The 12,084-nt window shown below is 36.8% G+C and overlaps 1 protein-coding gene across 6 annotated transcripts in view; it reads left to right on the top strand.

Annotated features, from left to right (window-relative positions):
• The window catches only part of KIAA1109 (KIAA1109 ortholog), a 209,065-nt gene that overhangs the window by 32,896 nt on the left and 164,085 nt on the right, over positions 1-12,084 (top strand). For all 6 annotated transcript variants that reach the window (XM_032632288.1, XM_032632285.1, XM_032632284.1 and 3 more), the window contains 3 exons: positions 6,936-7,122; positions 10,649-10,730; positions 11,106-11,299. In XM_032632288.1, the coding sequence (XP_032488179.1) occupies positions 6,936-7,122; positions 10,649-10,730; positions 11,106-11,299 (463 nt within the window). The remainder of the gene's footprint in view (positions 1-6,935; positions 7,123-10,648; positions 10,731-11,105; positions 11,300-12,084) is intronic.

Below are 12,084 nucleotides of genomic sequence, written 5' to 3'. Positions count from 1 at the left end.
TAGAGCTTGGTTGGGATAATTTAAGCCAGGAAAAGATTTAAAGTTGTCACTTGTCCAGTTTAACCCTTTAAAAAAGAGAAAACAGAACACATCTAATTCACTTACCATAGAGTTTGTTGTAAAATATGCCCTAGGTCACGAATTAGTGATCTGTTATAGATGGTTGTTGGCTAAAGGCCACTTAATGAGGATATCAGTCAAAAAATTTATTTTTAGGGTATTTAATTTTAAGGGATTCTTTTGGAAAATAAATAGCAGGGCCAGTTGCCTCTTAATATGTGGTGATATATCATAGTGTTTAAATTCATACTAGTCTGACAAACTAGGCATGCATCCTTCTTATCCCGAGGAATTCTTGGGCTGTTGAGAAGCGAAAGGATGATGGTAAAGTATGTCCCTTTCTGTTATTTTGTTGCTTAGAAGTTTTAGCCTAATATAATCTAGTACTTTAAAATTTGTAGCATCTAGATCTTGTTTGTTAAATACATAAAGGAAATAAAAATCCCTGAACAATTCTTAAAAGGTCAGCAGACTATTTTGTCTTTGTGCTAAGTATCGATTCTAAGTATTACAGGGCTTTGTCAGCACTTCTGCACTTTAGATTTTTTACTGCAAATAACATGTGTCCCAATTATATAATTAAATAAGTGCCTTTTTCCTGATTTCCCTTTGGAAAACAAGAAGTCTCAATTAGCTGTTTGCTTAGGAGACTTAAGCTGTTCTACAACATTCATTTACTTTTTTCCTCCATAAATTAACTGCTTGTTAAGAGCCTTTTATGTCTATACTTCTGTCTATTGGGTGTTTTATTAAAAAATGAGTTTGGGAAGCCCATTATGTGAATGTTAGATGACAAGGAGTATGAGAAAGAGAAGATTTCTGCCTTCAAGGGTAGAGCAGTGTTAATGTAGAGAGAAGATTTAAAAGAGCCAGTTGATTATACCTTTCTTAAATTATGTATAAAATAAAGTTTTCCATTTGACTCCCAGTATCAGCAGAATGAATGAAACCTAAAAACTGCTTTTAAAATTTCCAGGAGAGATAAATGTCAGTGAGAAATCTAGTGTTACCAGAATTTAACAATTAAATACTACATTTAAGTTTTGACTATTGATCAGTTTTTTTTTTTTATAAAATGCAAAGAAATAACTGGACCCGTTTTGTACATTTCTGTTTTCAGGGATTAATAACTTTTTTACTTTTGAAATAGTCATTACATTTATTAATATAATTGATAAGTAATTTTATTTTGTGGTTAAGAACCTATTTAGAGGCCTGGATTTTAGTCTACTTCCTAGTTATATAATCTTGGGCTCTGACTGCTAGGGTTGTTGTGAGGATTAAATGAGATTATATGAGTAAAGTGCCTAGAACAGTTCCTGGAACATAGCAACTGTTCGATAGAGGTGAGCTGCTTTTGTTATTATGATGAACATTATGTCATATTATGAAATGAAAAATTATTTAAAAAGAAGAGAATTCAGTACAAATCAAAAGTGAATACATAATTTATATGACTAGTAAGGATTTGACCTGCAAAGTCAAGGGAACTAACTAGTATTTATGGTATACAGCAATCCTACAGGTAGGTAGAGGTATTCTCATTTTATAGATGAGAAAAATGAGGCTCAGCGTGGTTAAGGTACTTGCCTTAGCTCACAGCATTGGTAAATAATGTTACAGGAATCCAATCTTATATCCTTTCTACTGTTTATTTACTGCCTCTTTCTAATTCCTGGAGAACCTAGTGTAGGATTCCCCAACTTTCTTCTTTCCCCCCCAAAAAAGCTGTATATGTGTGTTGCTGAAATTAGGCCTCTGTACACTGGTGCTGGATTAAATCTCAGAGACAGAGTTTTGGGTGAAGTAGAAAGGAATAGCTTTATTACTTTGCCAGGTAAAGGGGGCCACAATGGGCTAATGTCCTCAAGACTGTGTGTCCCACCCTGGAGCGGGTAGTGAGGAATCTTATAGTGTTCAAGGAGCAAATTGTCATTAGCTTGTGGACATTCTTCTGATTGGTTGGTGGTGACATAATGGGGAGTCAGCATCATCAGCCTTCTAGTTCCAATCAGTCTGGTGTCTGCGTGCTTGTGGGCAGCATACAGATAATTTCTTCCACCTGATGGGGATTTCAGTATCTGCAAAACAGCTCAAAGGACATGGCTCAGAATATTATCCATAGTCCTTGAGGGAGAACTAAAGGTCCTTGACTTTGTTTAATGGCTAAAGTATTATTTTGTCTTGCTTGACTATTTCCCTTTCTTTCTGCATTTTCCACTTCTTTGATTAAATTAATTCTTTGACTAAAGTTTTTCTAGAGACAAAAGGCAGGCAGAGGACATGGGTGGCTCTCTATTCTGAGAAGTTCTCACAGGGTCCTTCTTAGTTATGTGTGTGTGTGGGTATGCATGCATGTACTCACATGTCTATATGTGAGAGATACATGCCTTTGAAACCTATCTGTCTTTTGGTAGAGTGCTCATCTATCTGTTAGGGCAGGTGTTTATTTATCAGGATGTGCCCTGTTGACCTGGGAAGGTATCCCTGTCTGTGTGTGGGGTACCTCTGCATGTGGGCTCTGTATGTACGTACTTACCTCTGTGAGGGTGATGCTCTGAGTACTGAATATGCTAGTACAGTACTACTTGTATTCATGCATCTGCATGTGTGGCTCTGTGAGAGTACATGTATACGTATGTATGTGTTTGTCCTTGTGAGTGGTTCTGTGTTTGAGTGCTTAAATGAGTGAATGCCCCCCTCTGTATATGTGTGCTCACCTCTGTGTATGTGCTTTTTCCTATGTTTCTGTCTCTATGGGTGTGCCCTTGGGCCACCTTTTTGCATCTGTGTTTGTTGGGATAGGGGTTGACAGATGGAGAGGGAATTGCCATATGGAATATTCCTGGGGATGGCAGAAAGCTGGGATTATTGACAGAAAAGATCCTGGGCAAAGACTCTGAAGAGAATAAGGCCATGTAAGCTTGGAGATCAACCAGGCTTGGAGATCTGATTTACTGTTTAATCACATAGCTTGCTGGCTGGAATATTAGTAATTCAGGTGAAACAAATAGAAGCAATAGAACAAAGAAGTTGAGTGTGAACTCAGCTAAATCTCTCTATTTAAAAATATGAAACCAAATGCTGCTTTTAAAGTGCTTATAGATTCACTATTTCTTCAGTATTTTTCTAAAGTGATTTTTGGAAGGAAAAGAGTGATCTAGGTATTTTGTTCAATCTTACTTAAAATTTAAAAGCCCATCTATTATTTCTGTTTAAGAATTTAACATATTTATTGAGCCCCTTCTACATACCAGGCACTGTTTTAGGCACCAGGGATAGAAGAGTGAACACAACAGGAAAAAATCATCTCTAATGGAGTTTACATTCTAGTTGGGGGAGGTGACAATCAATAATAAATAATGCAAAAAAAAAAAAAACAGTTGGGAAAATGGGTAGGGATTGTTGAGAGGATCTTGCATTGTTTTAATATTAAGTATTTAGTGTTTATCAGTGTTTTCAAAATACTTTCAGAGATTAATACCTTTATCTTTGTACCTTGTTGTCTTTAGTAAGTTAATGTAGCCATATTCTTTTGTATCGGTTATATTGAAAGAAGAGAATCAGAAGTGCGTGTCCAGCAAGTTGAAGATCAAATTGAGAGTAATCCTGTTTCCATTTTTATACAGTCATCATTTGTTTATTCATCACTGCTGATCCAATTAGGAGCTAGTCCAGACTCTTGATTTTCCCCATGGCTCCTTCTGTAGCTCATCCACTGGCCTTTATAGTATATGCCTAACGATCAAGGCATTTGTATTCAGGGATCATGATCAAGTGTTCCAAAAGTAAATTTGAAAACAAATGCCTTAAATGAGTTTTGAGGTAAATTTTGATTGAGTTGCTTTATGACCTTGAAGAATTGCATAATGATTAATTCCTACTTGTATAGATCAAAGTGGGAATAGAAAAATAACCTACTTTGCATTTATTATGCTTCCACATGTTGGGTTTCCAAAAAGTCTTAGATCTATTTGTTTGAGGATATTTTTGTTTTACTTAGGAGTATGATTTGTGGTAAGATGCTCTGTTCCTCTTTCATACAAATGAGCCCTACTATGTACTAAGAATTGTTCTAGGCACCAGAGATACAATAGTGAATAAAACAAGTTTTTTCTCTTAAAGAGCTTGCTTCATTCTGAATCCTTGCTTGGGAAGGATTCAGATAATTAGCAAGTAAATATATGTAGCATCGAGGAATGAGTGAGGAAAATATGGCATTGAGGAGAGTCAGAGTCGGGTCAGTAGAGTAGACAGTGCTGTTTTGCAGGGAGGGTGCTGTGTACATAAGGAAGTCGGGAGAGGCTTCATTGATAGGGGATGGTTAAACAGAAACATGAAGCAAGTTAAGGAAATGAGTTATTGTGACTATCTGGGGGAAGGACATTTCCTGGTTGTTCAGGTTCTGTTTATAACCAAAATGGAGGCCAGTTTATTGGAGGGAGGACTGGAAGGGGAGAAGAGTGCAGATCCTATAAGATTTTATAGGTCACTTTTAAAGGAACTTGGTATCAATGAGAGAGGAGACCATCAGAAAATTAGGGAACAGGAGAGTGACATGATTTTAGTTAGGGTTTTTTTTTTTTTTTTTTTTTTTTTTTTGCGGTACGTGGGCCTCTCACTGTTGTGGCCTCTCCCGTTGTGGAGTACAGGCTCCAGACGCGCAGGCTCAGCGGCCATGGCTCATGGGCCCAGCCGCTCCGCGGCATGTGGGATCCTCCCAGACCAGGGCACGAACCTGTGTCGCCTGCATCAGCAGGTGGACTCTCAACCACTTCAGCACCAGGGAAGCCCTAGTTAGGGTTTTTGGAAGATCTGGCCACTGTGTAAAGCACAGGCATAAGGGAAATAAGGGCAGAAGCAGGGAGAGTAGTTACGAGGCTATTGTGTTAAAACAGGTGCAGGTTGATGGTGACTTGCGCCAGAGTGGTGAGGAGTGGTTTCTGGATATGTGTTGAAAGAAAAGCTGACAAGATTTGCTGATAATATCTGGGACAAGAAAGAGAGCAGTCAAATTTTTTGGCCTGAGCAATTGAAAAGATTGACTTGCTGTTGATAAGGTGGGGAATATTGTGGAGTAGGTTTGGGTGGGAAAATCGAGTGTTTGGTTGGGTATGTCAAGTGCGTGATGCCTGTTAGACATCAAATTGGAGATATTTGAGTAGGCTGCTGGATATTTGACCCTGACATTTTGAGAAGAGGTCATGAATGATTACTGTAGAAAGGTTTAAAACCTAATGAGTGATAAAGTTTGATTTACTTATTTAAAAATGATAATGAGGGCTTCCCTGGTGGCACAGTGGTTGAGGGTCCACCTGCCGATGCAGGGGATGCGGGTTCGTGCCCTGGTCCGGGAAGATCCCACATGCCACGGAGTGGCTGGGCCCGTGAGCCATGGCCGCTGAGCCTGCGCGTCCGGAGCCTGTGCTCCGCAACGGGAGAGGCCACAACAGTGAGAGGCCTGCATACCGCAAAAAAAAAAAAAAAAAGATAATGATATTTATAGCTATTAAATCTTAGAATACTTCATATGTATTTTAAAAAAGTGTGTTTCTTATTTTTATTTTAATTTTAAGAATTTGACCTACAGCAAGAATAAGGGGAACACACTTTATGTAATAGCTTAGGGATCGTCTTAGCTTTTAGCCATTTGATAAGTCTGAAGAAATAGGAGAGAGAACATAGGTCAAGAGCTGTCTAAAAAATATAAGAAAAGTTACAGCTCTTAAACATTAGTTTTTTGAAGGATTGTGTTTATCTCTTTTTCCTCTCTTGTCTCAGGAAGTAATGAGGGAAAAAACCTTGATTGGAGTAAAACTAAAAGCATTACTGTATAAAAATATGAATGTGTTGATTCATTTTCCTCAGCTTATTTTTGAAATATGAGTGGCAGTGTATTTTTCGTTTGTTAATTTAAACTAAAATTTACATGTATTTAGGGTGTTTGACATCTCATATGCTGTTTTGCTAATAATTTGAGAAGAAATTAATATTGGTGAAATTTGGTACCTTACTAAACCACAGCTTAAGCTACTAAAATGAAAGTTGGTAATTCTCTTTACCCATTTAAAAAAATTAAATTATTCTAACTGGTCATATCTAATTTTAATTGCCTTTCAATTGAATTTGTTTGACAGGGATAAAAACAGATAAAGGTTGAAAAACAAGTCTTAAAAAACACATGTATCATTTATAACAAAATAAAGCACTGATTGTGGTACCTTTCTTCTGACCCTTTTTGGTTGACATGAGATGCACTGTCTTAGATTATTTCCTCAGTAGGAACAAGTGCCCCATCTGTACTTTATAGATGGATTTATTACTATTGTCACTTATATTTACTATAATTGTCTTTTATTTGAGATTACTATTTGAGTCTACAGTTTATAGAATCTTTGTTTTAGCATTGTGTAGTTTTTAAAAACAAACTAGTATTTATGAAAAGTCCTGGTTTCTATGATGCACAAGTTCAAATAATAGTGTGATGTTTAAATGCATCATACTTTGAACAATTTACTATTTATATTTTAGTATACACTTATGGCTATATTGGGGTAAAGTTTTACTCTGTTATTGGCATTGTGCTGTTCTTAGCATACAGTCTTTAAGTTTTGTTGTTATACGCCCAGAATGTAGAAATTCAGATTGCTTTTAGAGTGCTAAATTGAAATACTGTAGTAAATCAGCTTTTTTCTTTCTTTTGACCATGTTTTATTGCTTTTAAAATATTATTCCCTTTTATCATAGACTTCTCTTTTAAAAGAAATCATTTGAGTTACTTTAGCTGTGGAAAAGATTTGACTTAAAACTTTGACTAAAGTTTTTAAAAAGTTGACTAAAAACTTTTTTTTTTTTTTTGTAATTGATGTTTTTAGATCCAAAGGCAGAAACTAGATTATACATCACAGTCAATGACTTTGAATTTCATGTGTATAATCGTTCGGATCTTTATGGACATCTTCAAGAATTGTTTGGTTTGGAGCCAACAATAATTCTACCCAAGAAAGAAGATGATAAAACACGAGAAAATGGAAGAACAAGAACCCAGTCCAAAATTGAAAGGTTGACTGTCAGACTTGAATTTTATTAATCTCCAACATTTAAACATCCACTTTTATTAGAGTATTATTAACACTGTTTACCTAAACACAGCCTAATCTTTCTTTGTAGATTAACTAAAACTTTTATTCTCACAAATAAGTATATAGTTCTTCAAAAATTTCAAGTAATACAGAATTATGTAATGTGAAAAAGCAATCCGGGTCTATTCTTCTCACCAGTTCTACTTCCTTCTTTGTTGATAACTACTATCAATTTGTTTTTTATTCTTTTGAATGCACATACATAAGTCTATACATACATATACATAGCTAAGGTGCATATAGAATTATATTATTTTATTTTATCTGTTTCTGGGCTCTCCGTTCCGGTTCATTGACCTATTTGTTTTCTTTTTGTTTTTTTTTTTTTTCTGTTTTTTTTGTGGTACGCAGGCCTCTCACTGTTGTGGCCTCTCCTGTTGCGGAGCACAGGCTCCGGACGCACAGGCTCAGCGGCCGTGGCTCACGGGCCCAGCCACTCCACGGCATGTGGGATCTTCCCGGACCGGGGCACGAACCTGTGTCCCCTGCATCAGCAGGCGGACTCTCAACCACTGTGCCACCAGGGAAGCCTGACCTATTTGTTTTCTTTCACCAGTACCACAGTGTGTTGATTACTATAGCTTTACACTTAAGTCTTGAAATCAGGTAGTGTCAGTCCTCCAACTTTGCCTTTCTCCTTCAGTGTTGTCTTGGCTATTGTGGGTCTTTTGCCTCTCCATATAAACTTTAGAATCAGTTTGCCAATATCCAGGGGTTTCGGTAGGGATTGCATTGAATATAAATCAAGTTGGGAAGAATTGACATCTTGACAGTATTGAGTCTTCCTGTTAATGAACATGGAATGTTTCTTTAGTTATTTAGTTCTCTTCGATATCTTTCATCAGAGTTTTATAGTTTTCCTCATGTAGATCTTGTAGAAAATTTGTTAAATTTATACCTATTTCATTTTCTGTGGTGCTAATGTACGATATTATGTTTTTAATTTCAAATTCCACTTGTTTATTGGTGGTATATAGGAAAGTGATTGACTCTTGCATATTACTAACCTTGTATCCTGCAACCTTGCTGTAGTCATTAGTTCTAAGAGTATTCTTGATCAGTTCTTTCTGATTTTCAACATAGATGATTGTGTCAGCTGCAAACAAAGAAAGTCTTATTTCTTCCTTCCCAATCTGTATACATTTTATTTCCTTTTTTTGTCTTATTGCAATAGCTAGAACTTCTAGTATGAATTTGGAAAAGAATGGTGAGAGGGGACATCTTGCTTCATACCTGATCTTAGTGGGAAAGCTTCTCGTTTCTCACTGTTAAGTATCATGTTAACTGTAGGTTTTTGTTGGTTGATATTCTTTATCAAGTTGAGGAAGTTCCCCTCTATTCCTAGTTAGTAAAACTAGAGGTTTTAATCATGAATGGGTATTGGATTTTGTCAGATGCTTTTTCTGTATCTGTTGGTATGATCCTTTGATTTTTCACTTGTAGCCTGTTAATTGATTTTTGAATGTTGAACCAGCCTTGTATACATAATAGTTTTATTTATTATTTATTTATTTTTTGCGTTACGCGGGCATCTCACTGTTGTGGCCTCTCCCATTGTGGAGCATAGGCTCTGGACGCGCAGGTCAGCGGCCATGGCTCACGGGCCTAGCCACTCTGCGGCATGTGGGATCTTCCCGGACCGGGGCACGAACCCATGTCCCCCGCATCGGCAGGTGGACTCTCAACCACTGCGCCACCAGGGAAGCCCTAGTTTTGTTTTTTTTTAAAGTAGATGATGAGGATGTTTATTCTCAATTAAATATTTAGTGCATATTATGTCCCAGGCACTGAGCTTGAGGTACTGGAGATACTGAGAATATGACAACTGTTCAATCTTGAGGGAATTTACAGCCTACTGTGGGAGTTAGAACACTTAGCAAGCAATTTTAGTGCAAGAAATATAACAGGGACAAGAATAGAATTCTCTGGGCACACATAGAAGGATTCGGGAAGGTAGGAACCTTAAAGGTGAATGAATTAAGCAGAGAAGGAGTTGAAAGTTCTACCATGGAGAAGAAACATCATATGCAGTAGAGAAGTTGTTACTGAGACTGGAGTGGATTATTTGAGGTGGGGATAAATTAGACTAAATGTTTAGCAGGATCTCGGTTAGAAATATGGCCTTACCCCAGGTCAGCAGTGTTGTGTTGTGATTGGAGGGAGGTAAGACTGGAGGCAGGGAGACCAGATAGAAGGACGTAGTAACAGTTCAGGGAAGAGATGATCATCAACTGGGTTGTTAGCAAGGGGAAGAAAGAGAAGGAGATGGATTCCAGATACATTTAAGCAAATGAATACTTAAGAAAGTGATGAATTAGATGTGGAGAACAAATAAGAAGGATGAGTCAACAGTGAATCCAGATTTCTAATTTAAGCAGTAGTCATGCTTAGTCAGGGAACATTAGAGAAAGGTTAGGGGGTGGTAGTGAGGTTAGTTTTGAGTTTAGTTTTAAGCACTGAAGGCCATCTTACAAATATGGCTCCAGAAGTGTGATTTAGGAGTTATTGGGTTATTGAAGAGACATGCCTTGAGTTTTCATATGAAATCTTTAGTGAATTGCTGTGAATTTTTCATTTCTTAAATTTTGTGTACTTTGTATATGGCCAATTCCTTTTTTCTTACTCTTGGTCTATCCTTTTCATTGTATTGAGAGGAAATTATTTTGGCACAGAGTGGCGGGAGTAGGGAAGGAGAAGGATCAGCTGAACTGTCAGAAGTGCTTAAAACGCTTAAAACATCTAAGTAACTTATATCTTGGTAATTTTTGTTTTAATTATAGTTTTTGCTGTCTTGTAAAATGATATAATGCAGTGTGATAGGCATAATGACAGCACATCATAATTTATACTTTGTCATTAAAGCTTGTCATTCTCAAAATATACTTTTTTGTTATAGCTTCTTATATAAAAATTGGTGTGTGATAGAGTACATTCTAGGAGACATTTTAGGGATATTAGTGTCCCTTAGATGGTCATTGTTTTGTTTACTGAGCAGTCATTAGATATATTTGGAAAGATATAGCTGGTATTAATAATGTGTATTGTGGGACTTCCCTGGTGGCGCAGTGGTTAAGAATCTGCCTGCCAATGCAGGGGACACGGGTTCAATCCCTGGTCTGCGAAGATCCCACATGCTGCAGAGCAGCTAAGCCTGTGCGCCACAACTACTGAGCCTGCACTCTAGAGCCCGCGAGCCACAACTACTGAAGCCCACGTGCCTAGAGCCTGTGCTCCACAACAAGAGAAGCCACTGCAGTGAGAAGCCCACACACCACAACAAAGAGTAGCCCCTGCTCACCACAACCAGAGAAAGCCTGCGCGCTGCAACAAAGACCCAACACAGCCAAAACATAATAATAATAATAATGTGTACTGTGAGGAAGTCAGCAGTATTCTCAGGTACTTAAATTTTTCTCATATATGTCAATTTTTGTTTCTTTTCTCAGAGTTAAAGTAAAAACAGAATCTCAAGACCCCACATCTTCATGGAGATCACTTATTCCAGTCATAAAGGTCAATGTGAGCACGGTAAGTAAATTCCACTACAATTAATGTTTCATGGGTTAATAATAGAACCTTTTATTTTTGCAAATATAATTTTCACTTAAGAAAGTAATTTTGTAGAGGTCTTTGGGTTCCATTATTAATAAAGTGAAAGAATTATTTCAACACCAATACCATTTTAGCCCAAATGTATAGACCTTTAAGGCTATTTATTTATTCACAAGTGCTCAAATTTCTTTAAACACTAGTCTAAATTGATCAGTGGGGCAATTTAAACAGTATATAGTGCTAAAGTGGAATCATTTAGTAGTTGCTTGAAAATGCTTGTTATTAGGTCAGCTGAGAAAAAAAAATACAGCCTAAATAGTATGGCATAATATCTCTTATCTGTTTTTTTAGGGACGCTTGGCCTTTGGAAATCATTACCAACCTCAAACTCTGTGCATCAACTTTGATGATGCTTTCTTAACCTATACTACAAAACCACCTTCCAGTCATCTTGATCAGTTCATGCATATTGTGAAGGGAAAGCTTGAAAATGTTCGAGTCATGCTTGTTCCTAGTCCAAGATATGTTGGTCTTCAAAATGATGAGTAAGAAAGTCATAAAAATAACAAATAACTTCTTTATACCTATTGTAGCTTATCATTTAGAATCTTTAGTATTCTTTTAATTTCTTTGCTATAAGTTGGGCAATAATTACATATATTTCTCTATTAAATCAACTGAGCGTATTCCTGCTTTATAAGATAAATGAATGGAGTCTATCCACTGGTAAACTCCTATTTTAAATATTTTTCTATGAGCTATTTTTCTTGTTCTTTAATTGTAATAGTTAATATTTATTGCCATTTAATATATGTCAGGCACTGTTTATAAGCTTATAATTTTTCTATCCTTTTCTCAGTGTATTTGGGAAATTTATTTTGGGCAATTGAACCCTGATGTTTGTATGTTAGAAAATACATATTACAGGTAGGTTTTTATTTTCAGAAGGGATGGATAAATAGTAAATTCAACCAATTCATTACAGTAGAGTATCATTGGAGTTAATGAAAAGTTGAAAGTTGAATCAGAATTACTCTTGGAAAACTGATGAAGTTAAGACAGTTTTGGAATTCAGTTGACATTTAAGTCCCAGTCAGTTTTCCACTTAGCTTTCCAGATTTGCTTTCCTTCAGTGAAGTAGCTCCTTGCTTTTAGGAGACACATTGTAATAATGACGCACACTAGAGTTACCCTCTTTGTGGTGGGATGCTTCCATTCCAGAGGACCGAGGTCCCCAGGTAACAGACACTTGACTCGCATCTGACTCCCAGGCCACATGCTCATGAGTGGGGTGAGGGCTCTTGTAATCTTTGTTATTCTCAATCACTAT

Source organism: Phocoena sinus, chromosome 5 (assembly GCF_008692025.1).
Source record: "Phocoena sinus isolate mPhoSin1 chromosome 5, mPhoSin1.pri, whole genome shotgun sequence".
Lineage (NCBI taxonomy): Eukaryota > Metazoa > Chordata > Mammalia > Artiodactyla > Phocoenidae > Phocoena > Phocoena sinus.
The sequence above is the reverse complement of the archived record's forward strand: the minus strand, read 5'-3'. Positions and strand labels throughout refer to the sequence as shown.